Source organism: Hyla sarda, chromosome 2, assembly GCF_029499605.1.
Source record: "Hyla sarda isolate aHylSar1 chromosome 2, aHylSar1.hap1, whole genome shotgun sequence".
NCBI classification, from domain to species: domain Eukaryota; kingdom Metazoa; phylum Chordata; class Amphibia; order Anura; family Hylidae; genus Hyla; species Hyla sarda.
The window spans coordinates 437,063,375-437,090,348 of NC_079190.1; the positions used below are offsets into that span (position 1 = coordinate 437,063,375).

At 43.0% G+C, this 26,974-nt stretch overlaps 2 protein-coding genes and 1 long non-coding RNA gene across 4 annotated transcripts in view; 1 reads left to right on the top strand and 2 right to left on the bottom strand.

The window, feature by feature from the left end:
* The window catches only part of LOC130356966 (uncharacterized), a 107,958-nt gene that overhangs the window by 65,671 nt on the left and 15,313 nt on the right, over positions 1-26,974 (top strand). The window lies entirely within an intron of this gene.
* The window catches only part of LOC130356962 (transient receptor potential cation channel subfamily V member 1-like), a 76,563-nt gene that overhangs the window by 42,763 nt on the left and 6,826 nt on the right, over positions 1-26,974 (bottom strand). For both annotated transcript variants that reach the window (XM_056559181.1, XM_056559180.1), the window contains exons 2-5: positions 5,355-5,678; positions 4,177-4,346; positions 3,703-3,855; positions 1,432-1,572 (exon numbers count right to left, since the gene is read on the bottom strand). In XM_056559181.1, coding sequence (XP_056415156.1) covers positions 1,432-1,572; positions 3,703-3,855; positions 4,177-4,346; positions 5,355-5,674 — 784 coding nt within the window. In that variant the 5' untranslated portion in view covers positions 5,675-5,678. The remainder of the gene's footprint in view (positions 1-1,431; positions 1,573-3,702; positions 3,856-4,176; positions 4,347-5,354; positions 5,679-26,974) is intronic.
* Positions 23,231-26,974, bottom strand: part of SHPK (sedoheptulokinase) — a 36,707-nt gene continuing 32,963 nt past the window's right edge. The window contains exon 7 of the mRNA XM_056559185.1: positions 23,231-23,822. Within this exon, the coding sequence (XP_056415160.1) occupies positions 23,431-23,822 (392 nt within the window). The 3' untranslated portion in view covers positions 23,231-23,430. The remainder of the gene's footprint in view (positions 23,823-26,974) is intronic.

Consider the following 26,974-nt stretch of genomic DNA (forward strand, 5'->3'; position numbering starts at 1 on the left):
CATCGTACGCTTCCTAGTCTTGTTGGCCCCGTTTCTTTGATTTGGTGTTGTCTGAACTGACTGGGAGCTAGCAAGTTCTACAGAGACGAAGCCTTTCCGAAAAGTAACTAAAGGCTGTTGAGGCAATGTCCCTTTTAGGTAGTTGTCAGTTTCCAAAATATACCAGTTCTTTTGAGAATCTTCTAAATAGCCTGTGATGATGAACTGTATGTTGTCACAAAATTGCAATCCCATTTATCCGTAGTGTTACTTGGTTTCGAACAGGGTGTTAGGCACTCCTCCTGGGTAAGGTCTTTCGTTCTTTTAAAGGCATCAACCAACAGTTGAGGGGGATATTTCTTATCCATGAATCTCTTTTTCAGGGCACCTGCTTGTTCCTAGAAGACTTTGTCATTGCTGCAATTCCGCCTCACTTTCTTGTATTGAGAGGAAGGAACATGTTGTAGCCACTTCTTATGGTGGGTACTAGAAAAATCTATATAACTGTTTGTGTCCACTTTTTATAGAAAAAAAAAAAAGTGGACGTGAGGAATCGTTCCTGATTGTGGGAAATCCCCAGGTCCAAAAATTCAATGGATTCATGACTGGTTTGGATAGTGAAGGAGATCCCCCCATCATTGTCATTAATACATTCCAACAATAAGTTGGTTGAGGAGTCAGGGCCTCTCCAGCCAAAACACAAATCATCTATATACCGATAATAACAGACGATGTGTTCCATGAGGGCGATATTGTCCCATATATACTGGGTTTCAAAAGCTCCCATGAATAGATTTGCATATACCAGGGCTACTTTTGCCCCCATTGCAGTACCTCTTAAAGTTTTAAAGGATTTTTCCAGCCTAAAACTATTGATGGCCTTTTCACAGTTTAGGCCATCAAAAGTTGATCAGCAGGGTGCCAACATCTGGTATCCCCACCAATCAGCTAATTGTCCTTGGGTCAAAGAAGTAAGCAGCGTGCGGGAGCCAGAAGCATCGGCTCTCCTACATTGTTTGTAGTGGTGGTTACTGCACAGCAGCTTACATTTAAGTGTGTACTGAATGAAGGCTTTTGTACGTTGTTTATTTTCATCAGGTGATCAGCAGTAATGCCAGCAGTAATGCCAGGTGTGAATCTGTCAATATTTTTTTGGCCAGAAAATCCCTTTAATAAAAATCCCGTGAATCTGGAGTTAACTCCTGTAATCTCACTCAAGTATCCCCTGACAGGTATTTATTTCAAGTAATGCTGCTTATTAGAGAATCATATATGCCAGGTTGCAGAATCTTCAGGAAAAATCCATAAATAATTAGGATTAATTTTATAATTTTTAATAAGCATGTGAAATGTTGATCACAGATATTATACTTTAACCCTATAGTAGCTACATACATATTCTTAGATTTAATGCAATATTACTCCTTCTAAGGACTGACTCAGTATTCTTACCAAAATAGAAGCCTGCTCTTCCTTTGGCCTTCCTGAAGAATTCCCCATCTGCTCTTGCATGGACATCTGCTCCATGTTGAATCAAAAGCTCCACAAGGTTCATGTTTCTTCTTTCAATGGCGATATGCAGAGCAGTCTGACCTGGTAGAACCACATGAACAAACTACAGTAAATCCACTGGCAACTATATAAGTCACTTAGATACATGAAGCCTTCAAATCTACCAATCATAGTGTTAAACGCCTTGCACACGTAAGATAACTGGTGGCCAAAAGAGCTAAAAGCTGTGTCTCCCAACTCTTCTTTAAGGGGGTACTCTGGTGGAAATTTTCATTTTTTTTTTTTTTTTTTTTTAAATCAACATGTACCAGAAAGTTAAACAGATGAGTAAATTACTACTATTTAAAAATCTTAATCCTTCCAGTACTTATCAGCTGTTGAAAGTTCTTTTCAAATTTATTTTCTGTCTGACCAAAGTGCTCTCTGCTGACACCTCTGTCCGTGCAAGGAACGGTCCAGACTAAAATAGGTTTGCTATGGAGATTTTCTCCTGCTCTGGACAGTTCCTGACATGGACAGAGGTGTCAGCAGAGAGCACTGTGGTCAGACAGAAAAGAAATTCAAAAATGAAAGAACTTCCTCTGGAACATACAGCAGCTGATAAGTACTGGAAGGATTAAGATTTTTAAATAGAAGTAATTTACAAATCTGTTAAACTCTGACACCAGTTGATTACAAAAAAATGTTTGTTTTCCACTGGAGTACCCCTTTAAACATGCACGTTCAAGTTTTTCTCTGGTTAACTGACGGAGGGCCAAATTAGTCATGTTCCTTTATTAAATCAGGATTTCCAGAAATGGTATTTCTTAACCAGACGATCCCTTTAAATGGCAGATAGTTTTTCTTTAGACCTGTCTGTAGTCATAGGTTAAGAATTGGTTGTTCAATAATTAGATATTCATTTTTTTTCAGTTAGATCAGGCAAAATATAACAATTTAACATGAAGGATATTTAAAAATGCCTATAACTCCACAATAGAAGAAAAAGAAAGCGGAGCGCTCACCATTCCGTAGCAAACAAGTCACTTCAATAATGATCTTTGGACCGAGCATGGAATTGTGCAGGGAGGCGGCAGCTGGTAACCGGGGGGAGCTCAGCCGTCGGGCCACGGACAGGTACTCGCTCCTAGGCGCCTCAGTGGCCTGAAGAAGTGCCAAATGGCATGTAACGGTCCGTGGCCCGACGCCTGTGCTCCCCCTGGTTACCAGTTGCCGCCTCCCTGCACGATTCCATGCTCGGTCCAAAGATCCCCTTATTGAAGTGACCTGTTTGCTACGGAATGGTGAGCGCTCCGCTTTCTTTTTCTTCTATTGTGGAGGTATATGCATTGCTATGTTTTCTAGCGTGTAGCGCTCACCTGAGCTCCATTACATGCACCTGAGTGAGTCATCCATGAGTTATATGCATGGCATATATACAACACGGTGGTGCTGGCATTTATTATTTTCTTGGTGATGAGAGGGATATTTAAAAATGGCTCCTGTAACATACATGTATTGGCACCATCCACCATATGTCCATCTGCAATCCACCTTAAAGGGGTTTCCAAAGCATAGGGGATAAGATGTACAATCGCAGGGGTCCCGCCACTGGGGACCCCTGCGATCTCGACGTCACTAGGGGGCGTGACCGTGACGTCACGTCGCCGTCTCGGAAGCAGCGCCCGACACAGAATGCTGGGGGCTGCACCGAGACGGAGGTCCCCAGTGGCACGACCCCTGCGATCATACATCTTATCCCCTATCCTTTGGATAAGGGATAAGATGTATACGGTAAACCGGGAATACCCCTTTAAGTCAAGAAAAAGTTGCTTCTTGTGAGCAAATTTTTATTGTCTGGTCCATACTACAGAACTAGCTACACCGTCCATGCATAAGAGAATCCGGGTGGTGCAACTAAACTACTAAACTTGGATTTCCATTACCCGGGTCAAAGATTCAGCTCATTGTTCTAGCTCTGTATCCAAATACACTGTAAATGGCAGAGTAGCATGTTGGCACCCAGCACATGCAGCTAAAACCAGCTACACCATCACACTTAGCTATAGATTTTACTTGACAATTTTGCCCCAGCTTGTAACACCCTGTGGTTGTATTGGATAAATACCAGATATAATCTGTAAAAGCTACACATGACATATAATAAATTTACTAGAACAAAATAGATAATAAATGCAGAACACCAACTATTTTGTTTCAGGCAGACTGTACCTCTGTAATATGTGTCTGCATATGCCGAATTAACAAATTCTTTCAGATTGTCTGTCTTCGCCGCAATGTCCAGAAGCATTGGGATAGTGTTATTTTTGCCATGACTTAGATTCAGCATTGCTTTTAGCAAGCAGGTCTTCCCAGTTTCTGGTTCTGTAAAATAAGCAGCATATAGATTTATTTAAAAAAACATTTTTTTCCTTATTTGCCAAATGAAAATAGGATGATTTTAAGTAAAAAAGACACACAAAAAAAAAATCTTCATTTGGTAACTTGAAAAAGATGATGAAATCCTTGCCTTCTACATTGGCAGCCTTCAGTTGAGGGCCTGTTAGGCCCCTATAGTAATCATATTGTCTACAAATGGTGTAACCACTGGACAGAGTCTCTGCCAATAATGTAGCTTCTATGGCACTTGCACCTAGAAGTTATAATATGATATAAGAAGTATGAAAACTGTGTAATGAAAAGTACCTTTAAATTCATTGTTAGTAAGGCATTTATGGGTTCGAAGCAAATAAACCAGTAAATCATCTAGTTCATCACAGTCTCCATATGCTGCAGCGTCAAAGATCCTGGTCCGGTCATACAGCTTAAATGTCCTGTCCCTACAACTGGTTGCAGACTCCAAAGATGAGCTCTGTCTGTGACAAAAAATAAGTAAACTATTAATGCTCCAGACTGGTATGTTTGTGTGCATTTATTAAATACATAGCTCTGATATCACAAAGTTATACTGCAGTAGACAGTATCATTTATACATCTCCATCCCAAGTCCCATTCCCTAAGGTCTTATAGGTGGAATGTATGTTTAGAAAATTACATAACACTCACATTTTTAATGTGCAGTATTCATTTTTATGGACAATCTACATAAAATCTTGAAATATAAAATTTTTCACACTGGCGTCTAGGGTGGACACAGTACACTGATGTTTTCTGTTCTGTGTTGCTCACTTGCCAGCCTTTCTGTATATGTGTGCCATATTTACCACTGGCTCTGGAAGGCCAGTACCTTGGGCACCACCTTGAAAAGGGTGACACCAGCTGAGAGGAATATATATTACATTGATCTCTTGCTAGACTTAGCAGTATAACAGGAGTAATCTGGGGATATGGTGAGGACATTGGTCACACGGGAGAAGGACAGAGAGACAAAATAGACAAGAAGTCGTTTGAACTTTTTTTTTTGTAAAGCAGCCGTCATCAGGGGAATCGGTGTGCTGCTCCACTAATCAGGCCATGTTCACACAGCGGAATTTCCAAGCAGAATTCCGTGGGAATAATCAGCTTGGAAATTCTGCTACAGCAGAGTCCCATTGATTTCAATGGGATTCTGCTGCACTGTGCCCAGGGAGTTCGAATTAGTATCTATGAAATGGCACATTTCCGAGAGGTCATAGTGCCCGCTGGAACATTTAAATTTGAGGAATGTCCACCCATAGCACAGCAGTACCTATTTTAGGACTTATGTGGTATCTTTTGTCCCACAACAGTATAGAGTTATTATTCAGTTACCATATAGTAAAGGTATTTAGTCACAATAAGGTGGCATTATCTAGTTATGGTATGGCGGTGTTATTCAGTCACCAAATATGTTGCCACTTCAAATGCACTGTGAAATACATGTAAGAGAAAAAACTCATACACACCTGGTCAACTGGTTACACGGTCTTCCTTTGTCAAATTGCACATGAAATTTAACAGTCGGAGACAAAGTCTTTTCGACCTGATACACCGAGTCCATAGGAGCCATTTCCCTCTCTGTGTCTGCTTTGCCAAAACGACGTCCTTTGGTTTTAGGTGAGCTGAAGATTGTATATTTGGTGTGCTTCAGTTTAAAGTGTTGGGGAGCTTCATTGACCTGTAAATTGTTATCATCACTGTGAGATTCATCTGCTGAAGCATTGGTGTCCTCAGTATGGTCTGTTTCTTCAAGATCTGAAGAGCTTCCCATTTTCTTCATTTTCATTCACCTGTAGAAAAAAGTATTATCATGTATTGCATGGATTCTTGAATTACTTACATGATAAGAAAATACACTATGTAAGAAACATTAGTATTCTACAGAGCTATCATAAAATGTTATTTATGTCCTATTACTTACCGTAACTTCAAACACATGCCACACATGCCAGCCACACATAGACACAGAAATTCTTCATACATACAGTATACTGCAGTATGCCACTACAAGTTACTGTAGATTTGTTTTATTAATCTTTTGTCTTCTACATGTGTTGGTAAATTGTAAAATGGAGTTAACCTACACACACTTTGTGCTCTCTGCTGCCACCTCTGGTGGACAGCATCTCTTTAGTTTAACATTTCATAATGACCTAGAACCTTCTGGAACAAAGGTGGAGCTAGTATAATTATCCCCTATATGTTCATCTTGTCCCTACCTCATAGTCTGGAAACTCAGGTATGAAGTTGAGTTAGAGTTGCCAGACAAGTTTGTTGTTAATGCCTGCCAGGATCACATGGAACCAAGTCTGGCTACCAAGCTAACTTATTTAAGGTATCCTGTGTATCAGCTTTCTTACTTTTTAAGTCTGAGGGATACCAATTTTGAGGGCCCCTTAGCTGTCTGCATCTTTGTTTACCTTCTGGTTGGGCCAAACCATCCTTCTGCTGCTAGGAGCCAAGAGACAGTGTTTCTTCATATTTTCTAAGGTAATCCTTTAGCTCAGGGGTTAACTCTTTTGACCATGCTGATTTAATATGGGTTAACTTCTTTGTTGACAGCTACCATCTGCCATCACAGGTACTACTTCTTAGAACTTAGAACTTACTTGGTTTTAGTAAAGTTACCCATTCTGAAGCAACTTTTGACAATGTCCCTTATAGAAGACTTATCAATAAACTACAGTCATTGAGCTTGGACTCTCATATTGTTGAGTGGATTAGACAGTGGCTGAGTGACAGACAACAGAGGGTTGTAGTCAATGGAGAATATTCAGAGCAAGGTCTTGTTACCAGTGGGGACCTCAGGGCTCTGTACTGGGACCAATTTTGCTTAATATCTTCATTGGTGATATCGCAAAAGGTCTCGATGGTAAGGTATGTCTTTTTGCTGATGACACAAAGATATGTAACAGGGTTGAAGTTCCTGGAGGGATACACCAAATGGAAAAGGATTTAAGCAAACTAGAAGAATGGTCAGAACTCTGGCAACTGAAATTTAATGTGGATAAATGCAAGATAATGCACCCGGGGCATAAAAACCCTGGGCAGAATATAGAATATTTGACAGTCGTGACCTCAGTATCTGAGGAAAGGGATTTAGGAGTAATTATTTCAGAAGACCTAATGGTAGGAAGACAATGTAATAGAGCAGCAGGAAATGCTAGCAGAATGCTTGGATATATAGGGAGAGGTATAAGCAGTAGAAAGAGAGAAGTGCTCATGCCCCTGTACAGAACACTGGTGAGGCCTCACTTGGAGTATTGTGTGCAGTACTCCACAAGAGGACATAGTTTTAAATTAGAGGGGCAAAGGTTTATGCAGTAATATCAGGAAGTATTACTTTACTGAGAGAGTAGTGGATGCATGGAGTAGCCTTCCCGCAGAAGTGGTCACTGCAAATACAGTGAAGGAGTTTAAGCATGTATGGGATAAGCAAAAGGCTATCCTTCATATAAGATAGGGCCAGGGACTATTGATAGGATTCAGATTATTGGTCAGACTAGATGGGCTAAATGGTTCTAACACATTCTATGTTTCTATATGTTTCTATGTTGTCGAGTCCAGATGTCTTGGTTTCTAGTTGAATATGAACCAACAACGACGTCCCATTTACCACATCCAGGACAAGAACTTAACATCAGCACTACATCTCCTTTCTTTACATTTGTTGTGACTGGTAAAGGTCGGAAAAAAGTACCACTTCAGCCATTTTAATACTACAAATTGTCACGATGCCGGCTGGCAGGTAGTGGATCCTCTGTGCCAGAGAGGGATTGGCGTGGACCGTGCTAGTGGATCGGTTCTAAGTCACTACTGGTTTTCACCAGAGCCCGCCGCAAAGCGGGATGGTCTTGCTGCGGCGGTAGTGACCAGGTCGTATCCACTAGCAACGGCTCAACCTCTCTGGCTGCTGAAGATAGGCGCGGTACAAGGGAGTAGACAGAAGCAAGGTCGGACGTAGCAGAAGGTCGGGGCAGGCAGCAAGGATCGTAGTCAGGGGCAACGGCAGGAGGTCTGGAACACAGGCTAGGAACATACAAGGAAACGCTTTCACTGGCACGATGGCAACAAGATCCGGCAAGGAAGTGCAGGGGAAGTGAGGTGATATAGGGAAGTGCACAGGTGATAACACTAATTGGAACCACTGCGCCAATCAGCGGCGCAGTGGCCCTTTAAATCGCAAAGACCCGGCGCGCGCGCGCCCTAGGGAGCGGGGCCGCGCGCGCCGGGACAGGACTGACGGAGAGCGAGTCAGGTACGGGAGCCGGGGTGCGCATCGCGAGCGGGCGCTACCCGCATCGCGAATCGCATCCCGGCTGGAGGCGGTATCGCAGCGCCCCGGGTCAGTGGATCTGACCGGAGCGCTGCAGTGAGGAGAGTGTAGCGAGCGCTCCGGGGAGGAGCGGGGACCCGGAGCGCTTGGCGTAACAGTACCCCCCCCCTTGGGTCTCCCCCTCTTCTTAGAGCCTGAGAACCTGAGGAGCAGACTTTTGTCTAGGATGTTGTCCTCAGGTTCCCAGGATCTCTCTTCTGGACCACAACCCTCCCAATCCACTAAAAAAAAGGTTTTCCCTCTGACCTTTTTAGATGCCAGAATGTCTTTGACGGAGAAGATGTCCGAGGAGCCGGAAACAGGAGTGGGAGGAACAGATTTGGGAGAGAAACGGTTAATGATAAGTGGTTTAAGAAGAGAAACGTGAAAGGCATTAGGAATACGAAGAGAAGGAGGAAGAAGAAGTTTGTAAGAGACAGGATTAATCTGGCACAAAATTTTGAAAGGACCAAGATAGCGTGGTCCCAACTTATAGCTAGGGACACGGAAGCGGACATATTTAGCGGAGAGCCATACCTTGTCTCCAGGGGAAAAAATGGGAGGAGCTCTTCTTTTCTTATCCGCGAACTTCTTCATGCGTGATGAAGCCTGTAAGAGAGAATTTTGGGTCTCTCTCCATATGATGGAAAGATCACGAGAAATTTCATCCACAGCGGGCAGACCAGAGGGCAAGGGGGTAGGGAGGGGGGGAAGAGGGTGACGGCCGTACACCACGAAAAATGGGGATTTGGAGGAAGATTCAGAGACTCTGAAGTTATACGAGAATTCGGCCCATGGTAGAAGATCCAGTCATCCTGGCGGGAGGAAACAAAATGTCGTAAATAATCACCCAAGACCTGGTTAATTCTTTCTACTTGTCCATTGGATTGAGGATGATATGCAGAAGAAAAATTTAATTTAATCTTGAGTTGTTTACAGAGAGCCCTCCAGAATTTAGACACGAATTGGACGCCTCTATCCGAGACGATCTGCGTGGGCAACCCGTGAAGACGAAAAATGTGTACAAAAAATTGTTTAGCCAACTGAGGCGCTGAAGGAAGACCAGGAAGAGGGATGAAATGTGCCATTTTGGAGAATCGATCAACGACCACCCAAATAACAGTGTTGCCATGGGATGGGGGTAAGTCAGTAATAAAATCCATACCAATCAGAGACCAAGGCTGTTCGGGGACAGGCAGAGGATGAAGAAAACCAGCGGGCTTCTGGCGAGGAGTCTTATCCCGGGCACAGATAGTGCAGGCTCGCACAAAGTCCACAACATCCGTCTCCAGAGTCGGCCACCAATAGTAGCGAGAGATGAGTTGCACAGATTTCTTGATGCCCGCATGACCTGCGAGATGGGAAGAGTGGCCCCATTTGAGGATTCCGAGGCGTTGGCGTGGAGAAACAAAGGTCTTTCCTGGAGGAGTTTGCCTGATGGAGGCTGGAGAAGTGGAAATCAGGCAGTCAGGAGGAATGATGTGTTGCGGAGAGAGTTCAACTTCAGAAGCATCCGAGGAACGAGAGAGAGCATCGGCCCTAATGTTCTTATCGGCAGGCCGAAAGTGAATTTCAAAATTAAATCGGGCAAAGAACAGAGACCACCTGGCCTGGCGAGGATTCAGCCGTTGGGCAGACTGGAGGTAGGAGAGGTTCTTGTGATCGGTGTAAATAATAACTGGAAATCTTGATCCCTCCAGCAGATGCCTCCATTCCTCAAGTGCTAATTTAATGGCTAGAAGCTCTCGATCCCCGATGGAGTAGTTTCTCTCCGCCGGAGAGAAGGTCCTAGAAAAAAAACCACAAGTAACAGCATGCCCGGAAGAATTTTTTTGTAGAAGGACAGCTCCAGCTCCCACAGAGGAGGCATCAACCTCCAATAGGAAGGGTTTAGATGGGTCAGGTCTGGAGAGCACGGGAGCCGAAGAAAAGGCAGACTTGAGCCGTTTAAAGGCGTCTTCCGCTTGAGGAGGCCAAGACTTGGGATCGGCATTTTTTTTGGTTAAAGCCACGATAGGAGCCACAACGGTAGAAAAATGTGGAATAAATTGTCTGTAATAATTGGCGAACCCCAAAAAACGTTGGATAGCACGGAGTCCGGAGGGGCGTGGCCAATCTAAGACGGCAGAGAGTTTGTCTGGATCCATTTGTAGTCCCTGGCCAGAGACCAAGTATCCTAGGAAAGGAAGAGATTGGCATTCAAACAGACATTTCTCTATTTTGGCATAGAGTTGATTGTCACGAAGTCTCTGAAGAACCATACGGACATGCTGGCGGTGTTCTTCTAGATTGGCAGAAAAAATCAGGATATCGTCCAGATATACAACAACACAGGAGTATAAAAGATCACGAAAAATTTCATTAACAAAGTCTTGGAAGACGGCAGGGGCGTTGCACAGGCCAAAGGGCATGACCAGATACTCAAAGTGTCCATCTCTGGTGTTAAATGCCGTTTTCCATTCATCCCCCTCTCTGATGCGGATGAGATTATAAGCACCTCTTAAGTCCAGTTTGGTAAAGATGTGGGCACCTTGGAGGCGATCAAAGAGTTCAGAGATGAGAGGTAGGGGGTAGCGGTTCTTAACCGTGATTTTATTAAGACCGCGGTAGTCAATGCAAGGGCGTAGAGAGCCATCTTTTTTGGACACAAAGAAAAATCCGGCTCCGGCAGGAGAGGAGGATTTACGGATAAAGCCCTTTTTTAAATTTTCCTGGACGTATTCAGACATGGCAAGAGTCTCTGGGGCGGACAGAGGATAAATTCTGCCCCGGGGTGGAGTAGTGCCCGGGAGGAGGTCGATAGGACAATCATAAGGCCTGTGAGGAGGTAGAGTCTCAGCTTGTTTTTTGCAAAAAACATCCGCAAAGTCCATATAGGCCTTAGGGAGACCGGTTACGGGAGGAACCACAGAGTCACGGCAAGGGTTACTGGGAACCGGTTTTAGGCAGTCCTTGGAACAAGAGGGCCCCCAACTCTTGATCTCCCCAGTGGACCAATCCAGGGTTGGGGAGTGAAGTTGAAGCCAGGGAAGTCCAAGGAGAATTTCAGAAGTGCAATTGGGAAGGACCAAAAGTTCAATCCTCTCGTGATGAGGTCCGATGTGCATTAGAAGGGGCTCCGTGCGGAAACGTATGGTACAGTCCAATCTTTCATTGTTTACACAATTGATGTAGAGGGGTCTGGCGAGACTGGTCACCGGGATGTTGAACCTGTTGACGAGAGAGGCCAAAATAAAATTTCCTGCAGATCCGGAGTCCAAGAAGGCCACAGCAGAGAAGGAGAAGGCAGATGCAGACATCCGCACAGGCACAGTAAGACGTGGAGAAGCAGAGTAGACATCAAGGACTGTTTCACCTTTGTGCGGAGTCAGCGTACGTCTTTCCAGGCGGGGAGGACGGATAGGACAATCCTTCAGGAAGTGTTCGGTACTAGCACAGTACAGGCAGAGATTCTCCATGCGGCGTCGTGTCCTCTCTTGAGGTGTCAGGCGAGACCGGTCGACCTGCATAGCCTCCACGGCGGGAGGCACAGGAACAGATTGCAGGGGACCAGAGGAGAGAGGAGCCGGGGAGAAGAAACGCCTCGTGCGAACAGAGTCCATATCCTGGCGGAGCTCCTGACGCCTTTCGGAAAAACGCATGTCAATGCGAGTGGCTAGGTGAATGAGTTCATGTAGATTAGCAGGGATTTCTCGTGCGGCCAGAACATCTTTAATGTTGCTGGATAGGCCTTTTTTAAAGGTCGCGCAGAGGGCCTCATTATTCCAGGATAATTCTGAAGCAAGAGTACGGAATTGTACGGCATACTCGCCAACGGAAGAATTACCCTGGACCAGGTTCAACAGGGCAGTCTCAGCAGAAGAGGCTCGGGCAGGTTCCTCAAAGACACTTCGAATTTCCGAGAAGAAGGAGTGTACAGAGGCAGTGACGGGGTCATTGTGGTCCCAGAGCGGTGTGGCCCAAGACAGGGCTTTTCCAGACAGAAGGCTGACTACGAAAGCCACCTTAGACCTTTCAGTGGGAAACTGGTCCAACATCATCTCCAGGTGCAGGGAACATTGGGAAAGAAAGCCACGGCAAAACTTAGAGTCCCCATCAAATTTATCCGGCAAGGATAGTCGTAGACCAGAAGCGGCCACTCGCTGCGGAGGAGATGCAGGAGCTGGCGGAGGAGATGATTGCTGAAGCTGTGGTAGTAACTGCTGAAGCATAACGGTCAGTTGAGACAGCTGTTGGCCTTGTTGCGCTATCTGTTGCGACTGCTGGGCGACCACCGTGGTGAGGTCAGCGACAACTGGCAGAAGAACTTCAGCGGGATCCATGGCCGGATCTACTGTCACGATGCCGGCTGGCAGGTAGTGGATCCTCTGTGCCAGAGAGGGATTGGCGTGGACCGTGCTAGTGGATCGGTTCTAAGTCACTACTGGTTTTCACCAGAGCCCGCCGCAAAGCGGGATGGTCTTGCTGCGGCGGTAGTGACCAGGTCGTATCCACTAGCAACGGCTCAACCTCTCTGGCTGCTGAAGATAGGCGCGGTACAAGGGAGTAGACAGAAGCAAGGTCGGACGTAGCAGAAGGTCGGGGCAGGCAGCAAGGATCGTAGTCAGGGGCAACGGCAGGAGGTCTGGAACACAGGCTAGGAACATACAAGGAAACGCTTTCACTGGCACGATGGCAACAAGATCCGGCAAGGAAGTGCAGGGGAAGTGAGGTGATATAGGGAAGTGCACAGGTGATAACACTAATTGGAACCACTGCGCCAATCAGCGGCGCAGTGGCCCTTTAAATCGCAAAGACCCGGCGCGCGCGCGCCCTAGGGAGCGGGGCCGCGCGCGCCGGGACAGGACTGACGGAGAGCGAGTCAGGTACGGGAGCCGGGGTGCGCATCGCGAGCGGGCGCTACCCGCATCGCGAATCGCATCCCGGCTGGAGGCGGTATCGCAGCGCCCCGGGTCAGTGGATCTGACCGGAGCGCTGCAGTGAGGAGAGTGTAGCGAGCGCTCCGGGGAGGAGCGGGGACCCGGAGCGCTTGGCGTAACACAAATTGCAGCTACAGTAGCTATTTATACCAGCAGCACTTGTTCCACCATCGATGGTCAATACTTTTAATTATATATTTTTATGTTTTTATAAAGTCTTATTTGTTCGGAATGAACATCTGGTTGTTACTTTTAGTTTTGCTGAGAGGACGACACTTGCCAACGCTGACAATATCCTGGATCTTGATGTCCTAAAAGTAGGGGGACAGATGCACAGACAAGTTCATGTGGTGCTTCCTTAAAAGGGTTGTACTTGCTCATGTAGTGCAAATTGTCTCGGAGGTTGACAACTGTGCGCTGCATCTTCAACTACTCCTGAAAGAATATGACCACAAATGAAGATGTTTCCAGTAAAAGGACAATTCTTTTCAATGCACATGCTTTCAGTTGTCTCTTTGGGTTTTAAATTCCAGACCGATGTTCTTGTAATAGCAGGGTAGCGTCTCCTTGAGAATCTCCTTGAGAAGTACATGCTCTTGGCCTGCATGAGCCACAGAGCTTTTTCTTCGGCTGATCAACTTCAAGCTACCCATTTTCTAATCCCAGCTTGTTTCCTGATTTTGGTTGGGTGTCTTCCACCCGTCCTGACCTTCTGATCGTATACCGGTGTAAGAGATTTCTACTTGCCTTAAACACAGCCTGAAAACATTTCTTGTTTTGTTGTGGTATCATGGGTTTCAATCTTCACTCATCATCAGCTATTGGTTACTGAGACTAGGGTAGAGACCGGGAAATTCCCTGGAGGCGAGTCCAGATGCCTGTTAGGGGGTTAAGGGTGAAAACATTGGAATTCCTTAGATTCTGCTCAACAATTGGGGCCTAAGGCAAATCCACCTCTGTTTTGGTATGCCATGTAATAATACAACTGACTACACTATTTAAAAAAATGTCATATGAGAATATGCTTTTACTACTATACGTTCTATGAACTGAGATGTTTCATAAAGATGCACAAATCATCTGAAACGTGTCAGTTTGTATTTCAAATAATGAAATAAGGATTTGATGAAAAATGTTATGAAGCTGGAGCTGTTATGAAGCTGTTTAGAAAGTTCTGGTGTTTGTGCATATGGACTGAACATTCCATTCGATGATTTTCTTTTTAGGTCTTATTATATTTTGTCTTTTAAGGCACCTCAGGTCTTTTCATTTCCTTCCATGAGTATTTCCTCAGCATATTGAAGGCTGACATTTTCTCTAACAATCTTAAATTATCCATGATCAATATGCAGCTTTTTCAATGGTACTTCCGAGTCTGGAGTCTGTTTTTCTGAAATGATAGTGGCTACTGAATCAGGGTAATAACAATAAAATATTCTGGTAATCCCAAAATAATCCTGGGAAATGTAATGAATTACACTGTATTTGTAAATGCGTTTGTAATCTGCAAGTGCACAAGGAACTGTGGGCCATGAAATTGAATGTCTGTACCAACCCATGGAAGGGTGTAGCTGTAAGGGCTGCATACATAGTGGCTGCATCCAGGGCTTGGTGCTTGATGATGCCCATAAGTCTCTCTGCTACTTAAGAAGACATATAAAGGGCACATAGATAACTTGAGGTCCAGTTACATGGTCATGAAGCTTTAAAGGTGTTATTCAGAGATAAGCTCAGTGGTATTGACAAGTCACCATTACAGCCAGTAACTGGTAGGCAGTTACATGTTGTGTCAACACATCATCACCGAAGCAAGAACTGAACCTGGTGGGGGATCAGGCCAATGTCAGCATGGGAGCGGCAGGGGAGTGGTAATGTGAGTATTACTCCTTTTGTTATTTTACACCATTGTAGGCAAACCATGTGGTTGAACAACCTATTTACAATATACCCGGATGGATTTAAGTAGAAAATACGAATATTTGTTATTTTTTTTATCTCAGGAAGTTTTTAATTAATGCATTTTAAAAATATAAAGCTGTGTATTTCAGCAGAACATGTTACATCCAAATCTGGATGTAAAAAAAAAAAAAAAAATAGCTCCATATCCAAGATTGTACCGCAACTGCACTGGAGCATTAACCCTGAAAGGGAAGTTAGGACTGACAACTACAGCCTTGCAGCATTGCCTAGCTTTGGAGAAACCTTATTTATGTCCTATTAAAAAATCTATAGTAAGTCTTTTAAAACAGTTTAAGGGCTGTTCTGTGGTAATACTGAATGCTCCAATACACACAATATTATTTACAAACATCATGTCCAGGTAATAAAAAAATAAATAAAAAATAATAATAATTATATATATATATATATATATATATATATATATATATATATATATAAATATAATGTTTTTTAAATAAATATATATATTTATTATTTTAAATAAATATTTTTTAAAATAATGAAAATAAAAACAATTCTTGTGATCCAAAAGACCAAAATTAGCTGCATCCTTATAGAGTTAAAATATTTTTTCCAGAAACCCATGGAATCAGATGTCAAACATATAGATTTTTTTTTTAAATTCCAGGTGAGTTAATGCAGTCTGTGAAAAGTACTCTGGAACCATTACTGGATTCCTGGAAGATTGCTTAATGGCTGAAACACTTAATAGTAATTATGTTAATATACATTAGTGAAGAAATCCTGCCTATGTATATATATAATCCTGAGGATTTATCCATATGGTCCTGAAGACGTGGTTTATAAATTATTAACTGCATAGTAATGAAGGCAACATATCCCATTCAATGGATATAAATAACTCAAAATGGTTATAGGCATGGCCCATGCAACAATTACCATCCAATGGCATATAGTCACAATTGTATGTAACAAATAAGATCCAATGTCCAAAATAAAATCTAGGCAAATTCACCCCAACCCCACCAAAACAAACAAATAAATAAATAAACACGTAAATAAATACAAATCCATAATAATGTGAATTATATAAAATAATTATATAAAAAGAATATTATATATTCATATATAGTAGTTAGTATAGAAATTAGTAAAAATCATAGATATTGTAGATATTGCATTCTAATATCACTATGAGGAAAAAAAAACTCAGCTTTGCTACAATGATATACTCAATGCTGCTAAACTGCTACATGCCACACATGCATGCGTAAAATGATATACGGCATTAAAACCATTGGCTTACAGATTACATGCAGTGCAAACAGTCAAGTTAAAAGTGTTACCTTGTGGAGTTGCCTTCTAGTATTAAAGCTTCTGTAACACCTCAGTCCTCTGGTAGATCTGCAAAGAGTTTAGTTATGTCGGTGCAGTCAATACCAAGTCTCCACCATCAGGACCAAAGCCCGATTCCCAGTACTCTCTTAGGATATTGAGAAATGCCTAATAGGGGCTGAGCCTATTGCTGTTGTCTTCTTCCAGTGCTCTGATATATTTCAGAGCCCAGAAAGCTTCAGTTAACTAATAATGTGATGACTGAAAAAGAGTCTGTAGAGAAGGTTATTCCCAAGAGTTATCAAGGCTTTTACTGGGAGCTCTGCACATGTGGACACTACATTTAGAAGCGAATGCCCCAGTCCAGACTCTAGCTTTACTTCCAACATTCATTAGGACGATGATAACAAAGACATATAGAAAGGAAAACATGGGAACTGTTACTCTAATTTCATGCATGTTAAGGAAATATGACAGCAATCCATGTTTACAACCACATCAAAGAACGGGTAATATCGTAATCCGATCTTTCCCATAGAACAGATAGAAAATAGTTACATGGGGCACTGGTATAAATATCCTTAAATATAAAATGTGTAATTTGACCTTAACTTACAGTAAATTTAAATTTGTGATACCCACAGATACACAAATAAATAGTTAACAATTAGAGTTTTGTGTTATGACATCTATCTAGAGCAGATACTTAATAAAAATTTTAAATAAAAATTAAAGTTTGTGTTAACCCTCCTGTCTGGATTTCTGGAACCAGACTTTGTTCTAAAAAAATGTAAAACCAAACAAAATGCCAGGTTAACATATGGATTTCTAAAATAAATTCTTTTTTTTGTACAAAAAATACAATATGATTTCTAATGCTAATTTAGAAGAGAACAATTAGGGGCTTGATGAATAGAACTGCATAGGAGGAAAGGATAGATTTGTATTCAACTGAAATCATTAGGCTAGGTTTCCACACAGGTTTTTTTCTGGCTTTTTTTGGATATCTGCCACTGCAGTTTTTGAGCCAACAGAAGTGTATTCAAAACGAATGAGAAATATAAAGGAAGGACTTTAACTTCCCTTTCCTCGTGGATCCACTTCTGATTTTGACTCAAAAACTGCAGTGACAGTAAAAAAAACAAAAAAAAAAAACAACAACAACAACAATATACATACATATATATATATATATATATATATATATATATATATATATATATATATATATATAAAAAAACCTGTGTGGAAACCTAGCCTTAAATGGGCACTGTCAAATCCAAAAACTTTTTATATGAGTCATAGACAAGAGATGATTCTAGGGAATAGGGTATGCTCCAGACTACTATATATTGGTATCAATGAATCATGAACATACAGAATTTCTGACCTCACTTTTCAATGTTACTGTCATTAAAAACAAATTTTGACGACCTGCTACGATCGTGAGTTATTAAATGGGAAAGCGGGCAGCACTCCCCGACCGGCAGAATGATCCATACATTTCTCTGTGTAAACTTACATCCAGTTATCACAGCCAACACAAATTGTGACATGAGCAAAGCATAGATAACGTCTGAGAGAGTTACAGAAGAGCTGACCACATAGTTAAGGGAAAATAGATCTACTATTTACCACCAAGGCATGTGACCACCAAGAGTAATTGAGGTTTAGCTAAGTGGCTTTTAAGGTCTAGAAATCAATCCGGAGGGATGATGTGGAAATGTTCTTTTGCTTCAGTTAAATCAAAATAATATTAGAGACGGAGACAAATGAGGAGCGAGCTTCGGTAACAAGGGAGATGGATAATTGTTACTGATGGTTGCAGAAATCAGCAGAATCTGGACATTTGCACGTGATGGACTGCAAACATTGCATAAATAGAGAGACTTAAATACATATCATAGTCCTGAAACAAGCTGGTAGAAATCACAGATTTGCCATAAGTTTATTTTATCATCCTTTACGAAAACTAATTTTTAAAATTTCTTGCGATTTCGCTTCCTCGATACAAGTACAGGAGAAGGGACTCTGATCAAAGACAGGAGTCCGTGCTGGCCGCTCAGACCCTAAGTGTTGTCATACTCCCCGTGTCCAGCTTCGATCTGTGTCCAGAGCCAGCATCTACCTCTGCAGCCTCTATTGACCAAGAAGTGATTACTAGAGCGCTGAAAGTATTGCTGGGCAGTATACCGGTTCATACCGAATAGTTGGCTACTTACATGACAATGCTAATTAAAAATGCCTGGGCCGAATGGGTGGAGTGGAGTGCTGGCCAGCACTCCACTCCACCCATCCGGCCCAGGCATTTTTAATTAGCAGGAGACTGCATAAGGGTTTCCTCCAAACATTCTACAAGCCCTTTGGCAGGGAGCACATGGTATACATTGCATTATTTGTGCACCACCTGATGACCCAACCGGTAGCACCTGGACGAATGAGGTTCTTTTCCATTTTCCTTTTGATGACTACGTCAGGACCTATGTGCCTGTGACCTCCGGCTTGCAGCCCCCCGTGGACATCAGTGAGTACCCCTATACGGGGTGATATGCGCTACCTTTATTAACATCTGGTGAGCAGCCACCTATAAGTGCCGTGTGTTTCCCCACAATTACATCTGCTGTCTGTATTTAAGGGCAATACACGAGGCCCCGTTTCCCGGTCTTTTTTCTTTCTTTTATTTTACAGTATAGAGTGTCAGCGCTGGCGGCCAGCAACAAACAGGAGGACGAGGAGGGCAGCGCTTGTAGGTGACTTGAGTGGTACCCCTATGGGGACAGCGCAGCGCTGGGCTTATAATTAATTTGGGGGGGTTGGGGGTGAGAAGCAGAACAGCGCTCGCGGGTCACATGATTTGGGGGGGGGGGAGAAATACCGTTATATACCGTGGAACTGCCATAAGTTATAAAAATACCACACATTTGGTCATACCGCCCAGCTCTAGCTGAAAGGTTTTAATGGTTTAGTGGTCACTAAATAGCCATTACAGGCTGCAAATAAATAAGCGTGGGCCCGGACACAGACCCGAACTTTTGGCTTTTTCTGGCTCTGCAAACACTTGAGCATTTACCGGTTCAGCTCACGCGAGCCGGTAAATAGCACGAAAAACCAGAAACCAGTTTTTTTGGAGGGGGGTGGAACAAGCAAGACAGACAGGGATTAGTGAGATGACATAGGGAAAGCCCAGGTCTATCTTGTGATTTGCTGCTTACTGTGTCAATCAAGCACAAAGGCCAATAGGACGCAGCCAGGGACACAAATAAAAAGGCACTGACATCACCCACAGCGTTCGGATCTTCTGCAGAGAGGAGACAGAGAGGGAGAGAGCCAGACATAGAGATAGTTAGTGGTTAGAAAGAGAGAGATACAAATTAGAAAGAGAGAACTTGTGTGTGTGTGAACAGGAGTCAATCCCTATACAAGAAACCTATAGAGGCTCCTATAGCAGATAAGGGGACATGCTTCTCACAGAATCTGAAGGGCTCATCTTTTGCTACCGCAAATCCGAAGCCTTTTTCAAGGCTCATATCTGCAAATACCTGAACTGAACCGTGTTTCTCATCCAGCTGTAGTAGCCAGTGCCGTGATCTGTATCTAGCCTGTAGTTGTGGTGCATTTCATATATTTCCGCAAACACAGTCAGTACACATTGTGCAGTAATCTCTGCCATTCAAAAAGCATGTTAAAGTTATATGTATTTAGCCTGTAGTGTCAATACAGGTCTGGTGCATTTCATCCAGTTCTGCAAAAACTGTCAGTACACATTGTGCATTCATCTCTGCCAGCCAAAAAGCATGTTCGTCTGACACGTATCTGGCCTATTAACACAGTTTTGTTGAATTACATATTTTTTGGCAAACTTTATCTTTCTTAATCTTAATCTTTCTAGTTGTGTACACACAAACATGCATTATACTAAAAAGCCTGTGCATTCCAAACACATTAGGCTTATAAAGAGAATGTATTTTTAAAATGTTGGTTTTATTAAACTTGCCTTATATGTACCTTGTTGTAATATGAATGCAGTTGAAAGCATTAAGCATTGAAAAATCAAACGATATAAAGATGTCTGGTAAAGGAATTGTCCATCCTTTACTGTCTGTTTCCTCATCTCTGTCTTTGCTTCCCCCCCCATACTGCTACACAGAAGGATAGCACTAGCCACGAGGAGGCGTTTGGTCATGGTCAGCCTTTAGAGCGTGTTGCTGAGGTGGGGGAAGGGGCTGCAGTGGCCGAGCATAGCACTAGTGGTACTGGTGGTAGTTGTGGTGAAGATTCTGGAATGCATCATGGTGGATGTGGTGCGGGGAAACAAGGAGGCCACAATGACTTATCAGAAGTGCTAACTAAGAGGAGTGGTGGAGAGTTTAAAGAGGAGGATGTCAGCAGGCCTTCTGGTCTGAGCAGCTCAAGAGCAAGTGACGGTGACACCGGTGCTAGATCTGAAGGCTTGAGAAAAAGACATTCTAGAACACGGGCACAGTCGGGTGTTGATGTACCTAGCTATTTACTGTATCCTGCCATGTGGAAATTCTTTACTATGTAACCAGATGCAGGAAAGCAGGCCGTCCCTGCAGAGAGAAAGTGAGGCACAGACAGGGTTCAAATTTAGGAATTAGGCCTCTACGTCAGCACCTCAAGTATCACAAAGCCTGGGTAGAAGTATGCCTAGTCCACCAATGCCTGCTTTCTGCTGGCTACCGATGACTCTACGTTCACCACTGTCTGCTGTACATTGGTTACTACTAGTAACACCAATCCACCATCACCCTACTTCCAGCAAAGGCCTACACATACACAACCCATTATCCACAATAAAAGGGATGATATTTGGGAGGCTTGGAAAAATCCGTGCCATCTTCTTGATTTGCTAGACTAAAAACCTGTTGCTACTTCCAAAAAAGGGATAATTTTTGGAACGCTTTGAAAATCCATGCCATCTTCTCCCAACTGTCTAACAGCCAGGCAGCACATTTTTGGAATTTGCCTCCTCTGTTTCATGCCCTTCTACTTCCCGATTCTGTCAGTTATACATTAGTGAATCCATGTCCTCCAGACAGCAGTATTTTCCCAGTCACCCTGTTTTAGTGCACCTCAATTCCTACCTGGCCAAGTTGTTGGTGGCACAGGCCCTCCCTTACCATCTTGTGGACTCCATGGCCTTCAGGCAAAAGATAGGGTGTGTCCAACCAAGGTGGCACATATTATTATTTTGCTGAGATAGCTTACCATGCATGCCACGATTGATACGTGAAGTAGTACCTGTCGCCAGGGGCAATATGTGGCCGAAAAAAAGCTTTGCTCCATTTCTGTTGTTGGTGGGATTTCCCAGCCCGACCTGGGCGGCCTAGTTGGGGCAAAATTCTAATTTGTCGCATTTGATTTTGCAAACACCCTGCAGCCAGCAAGGGCTGCTGGCCAAATTCAAATTAGTTGGTTTGCTTTTGTAACCAGTCTGCAGCCAGCCAGGGCTAATGGCCAAAATGGGTACCTAGTCATCATTATTTTGCTGAGACAGCCTAACCTGCAAGCCACGCTTGATTTGTGGAGTTGTACTTCTAGCCAGGGACAGTACATACTCCATTCATTGCTGCTACTTTCAGCCAGGCCTGGGCCGTCTGGCTGGGGCAAAATTCAACAAATTTATAGTGGTTGCTTTTGCAACCAGCATGTGGCCAGCCAGGGCTGCTGGCCAAAATGAAATTGACTTTATAGCAAACCTGCTACTTCCAGCCAGGCTTGGGCTGCATGGTTGGGGCAAAAGTCAAGTTGATTTTGAAGGTTTCTTAACCTGCTGCTGTACTCAGGCTACTACAACTTCCTCCAGTAAGCCACTATGACATGTTCTGCTAGTAGTTTTAACCAGGTCTACGCATACATAACCCATGCATGCCAGCATCACCAGTGCAGGAACCATATAATTGAATTTTTATGTCAAAATTTCATTCCTTTTCAAGCAGATCCTGACAGCATTTATGGAAGGAGAAGGGATGGAGGAGACTTCACATCTTGATGGCAGCAGTACTGATGTACTCCCCTTCAGGAGCAGTTAGATGAAGAGTGGGACCTGTGGAGGAGGATTTGGAGATGGGCACTATGGAAGAGAGAGGAGACGAGGACCTTACTCAAGGCAACACTGATGAGGATGAGCATGACCAACCTTGGCAGTATGGTACAGAGGTGGAACAATTTGGGCCCTCAGAAAAGCTGGAAAGGATGGCTAGGTGTATGCTTTCTTGCTTGCACAATAACAAGCATATTGTGGGCTTGAAGGAAAGAGAAGAGTACTGGATAGCCACACTCTTAGACCCTTAGTATCAACCCAGTCCGGCCAACTAAACTTTTCAAAAGTTTGCTCAACTCTAGTCTTAAGTCTTCTAGTTCTATTGTGCAGCTCTGCGCAATGGAGGTGGGGAGCCGGCTCTCTGCGCTCCCCTGCCTCAAAATTCCCCGTTGTAGCCCGCCCCATAATGAATATTAAAAAGTATTCACTCTAATGTCGCTAGGACGTGAGCGCCTGCTGGCTCCTGTGGCTGTCACGTCCTAGCGAAGTGAATATGCACTTTTTCATAAATCTGAAATCCAACAATGTTTTTATTTAGACTGACATATAAAACACGAACAATAAATCTTACTCTATGTTCCTTTGCCCTGTTGTGCTTATTATTCCTTTATTTGACACTGTAAAGGCATGAATAACCCCTTTCTTTTCCATTGACCTTTGTATTTGCAAATAAAATGGACAGTACTACCTTATGACATGAATATAACAAGCAATTCTCCTTTCATGTTGTGTGATGTCAATAAAAAAATATAAAAAGACAAAAACTAAAAAACATATTTTTAATTTAATTATAATTAAAATAAACCATTTTGTAATTCAGCAGGCAAAATACTTATCAATAAGCAATAAAACACAAAGCACAGAACCAGACATAGGATGTTATATAGGCAAATGTGCATCTGCTTTACTATGAAGCAACTGATATCTATATGGTTCTGTTTTAATTACCCAATAAGGCCACAGATTGGTAATATATTTAGGTATGGCTACTGTTGAACCATTACCATAGCTGCACCTACAGCAGAATCAACATCCTTTCCATAGACTATAGGAAAAGGGAAGATTCTTTCCACCTCCTGCTTTAAGGCCTCATTCCTTGCCAGTGCGCTTCCGCTCCCAATGATTCGCTCAATTCCAGACTCCTTCAGACGATGAGATGGCAGCATGGAATGAATGTTCTCAATAATGCCGCGGCACAGAGCTCTAGCCACGTGACCAAGTGAAAGGTTGGCGGATGTCAGGTTGGAAACAGAAGCTTGACTGTCCGGAGAATGCCTCTCTCCATACAGTGTAGGACAAATGGTAAGATTAGTGTCATGTACAGACAACGTGGCACTGATCACTTTTGCGTATATGTTGGTGTCAGACGTTTCAAGGCCTGTAAAGAAAAATCACTCTGTGTTTCTTAGGTGCAAAGAAGTCAGATTCAAGTCATAAGCAACATGACATCAAGTACTTACCTTTCCTAACACTTTCAAAGAAGCATTTCCATAGCTGACTAATCCTAAAATTTTATAAGATTGGATTTTCATATGGACAATCACTTGTTCCCCTTGGAGATAATTGCTAACAGAGATCCCTTATCCCATTGCAGTAAAACTCCTTATTCAGATGATCTGAACGTGCTTGTTTAAGGGGTTGTCTTATAAAGTGATATTACATCACTAGTATTATTGACACTTCAATGGGCACTGTCAGATATAAAAACTTTTTATATGTTGTAGATCTTTGCTAAACAATAGTTTTTCTAATATACTTCTATAAAAAAAAAAAAAATCACATTTTATTAAAGAAAACTGCCTTTGAAAATCCCACCACTAGGAGTCCCCATACCTCCTGGTAAACTGATGAGTCTACAGCAGCATGAGCATGTCCAAGGGTCATGGACACCAGATGGATGATTGACAAGGCTGCAGGAGGAACACAGCTTGCAGCAACACTGCTGTAACACAGAGTTTTACCAAAGATGTGCCTCCAGCAAAACTACAACTCCAAGCATACCTGGACAGTCAAAGGATGTCTGGGCATGTTGGAAGTTGTAGTTTTGCAAAAGCTGTAGGCACACAGCTGAAGGGAACACTGCTGCAAAAAAGAGTTATCCAAACACTGTAACTCCAACTATTCCAAAACTACAAGTCCCAGCATTACAGGACTGCCTAAGGATGACACATATGAATGACATAGGAAGATGTGAGTTATACACTCACCATATTGTCTTTCATGGTAGAGTACAGGCAATCTCCAATAATCATTGTGTGTGTACAACATAAAGCCAGAGATGAAAGGGTTACAGAGCAGGGCTCCCAGTAGGCAGAAAGAGGGAGAAGAAGAATTATTACAGTGCAGGCAAGAGAGGGCCATGCCCCTCCCTCTGGGAAGATAAAAAAGAGACAGTGAGCAGTGGTAATATGCAATTTATTAGTGAAATATTCATGATAGAAACATAAAAATTACATGTAGATGATCAGGATGAAGTACTGAGTAACATATAAGTTATTTTTTTTGTGGGAACTGACAGGTACGCTTTAAAACTTTCGACATATCAGGGCGAAATGCTTAGCTGTGCTTGATCTGACACCATGCAAATTGTTATATCTAGTGCCCGATGCTGAGACCCTGATCGATGAAAACTTTTAACATGTCTGTATGAGATGTTAGAGTAACACTTCAACGATCGTGGGGTCCGACCTCTAGGACTACCACCAATCTTGAGAAAAAGCATTGCTGAAGGGCCACAGTGCACTAAAAATCAGTGAAGGGGATGCAGCCCTATTATGCCCCCTTCATTCTCATGATCACTGGGGGTTCCAAACCCACCAACCATAAAGTATTGCCATCACTATGTAAGATGGGAAAACCCATCAAGGGAATGCTGGAAAGTACCACAAACATGATCCTGCCTCTGTACCGGAAAATATAACTTGATGCCCTCATCTGTATGATTTTTAATATTTCCTCCCTTTTTTACTAAGAACTATACAGGTAACATTTATAAGACAATGATACCGCTCATTAAATGTCTTACATCTGTGGATGGTGTCAGAAATTAAAGTGGTATTCCAGAAGCAAAAACAATGTTTCAAATCAACTGGTGCCAGAAAGTTTTACAGATTTGTAAATTACTTCTATTTAAAAATCATAATTCTTTCAGTACTTATCAGCTGCTTTATGCTCCACAACGCTTTACTGTATCAGATTTTTCTGGAGTATTCCATTAACAATACATGGTTTAGGGGGCAGTCAAGAGGCTAACCTCTTCTTTGGCCTGTACCGGGAATAGTGATGTAACAGCAGAATAGTGAGTGCAGCTCTGGAGGGGACTGGAGGATAAGGCATGATGTGACAGTAGAACAGTGAGTGCTGCTCTGGAGGTGACTAGAGTATAAGACATGATGTAACAGCAGAATAGTGAGTGCAGCTCTGGAGGTGACTGGTGGATAAGGCATGATGAGACAGTAGAACAGTGAGTGCAACTCTTGAGGTGACAAGAGTATAAGACATCATGTAACAGCAGAATAGTAAGTGGGGGAGCACCAGGCAATAGAAGATCACTGGGCCCTGTGTGCCCACGCATGTGCAAGCCAGACCTTTATAGAGGCCCCACCCACATACAATATAATGTATTTCTCCTGTACAGTCTGCTGAGGGTGATAGGAGTGTGGTTGCTTTAATCACAATTCACAGCTCTGTAACATACAGGTTGTAAGTGTAAGTTGTACTGTACTGTACAAGGGCACCGCACCAAGGTACACTTGTACTGTATTCACTGCTGTGCTGCTTGCACTTAGTGAGGGGAAGGAATCAACGTAGCCAATCTTCAGGCACTAGGGTATGCCTGCTTCTCTAGTGCCTGACCCCTGGTTGCACTGAATCCACATATCCTGTAAGTGTACGTCAGTGAGGCAGGCAGCACCAGCATTGAGATTCCCTTCTGGCCGTCAATTACCTGAATGATGATTGGTAATATGGAGAGTAGAAAAAATAGGCGGTTCTTAGGAACGCTACTGTATGAGGGTGTTTAAAATAGAACGTGAGCCCGCAGTTACACAGGACTAACTTTTATTGAAAAAGAAGTCAAACAGAAAAGGGACAACGCGTTTTGGCACACACTTCCTCAGGTCCACAAAATTACTACTGGAAAAACACACATATAGATAAAATAGTTAATGTCTAAAATGAAAATCATGTCTGATAAAATGTCAGAGGGTATACATATATACACAGGAGATTAAAAATGTTTATGAAAACCATGCGTCTATGTGACAGTTAACTCAGATATATTTTAATGGTATGCAATCATATAGTGGCAACAGAAACAGGAGCGTTATGTAATAAGAGACAGAGGGGCATGTACTCACTATTTCGTAGTCCCGGCTGGAGTTCCTGTGTGCTGGCTGTGGGTTGCGAGTCCCGCAACCCACAGCCAGGGACTCGCAACCCACAGCCAGCACACAGGAACTCCAGCCGGGACTACGAAATAGTGAGTACATGCCTCTCTGTCTCTTCTTACATAATGATATATACTCCTCA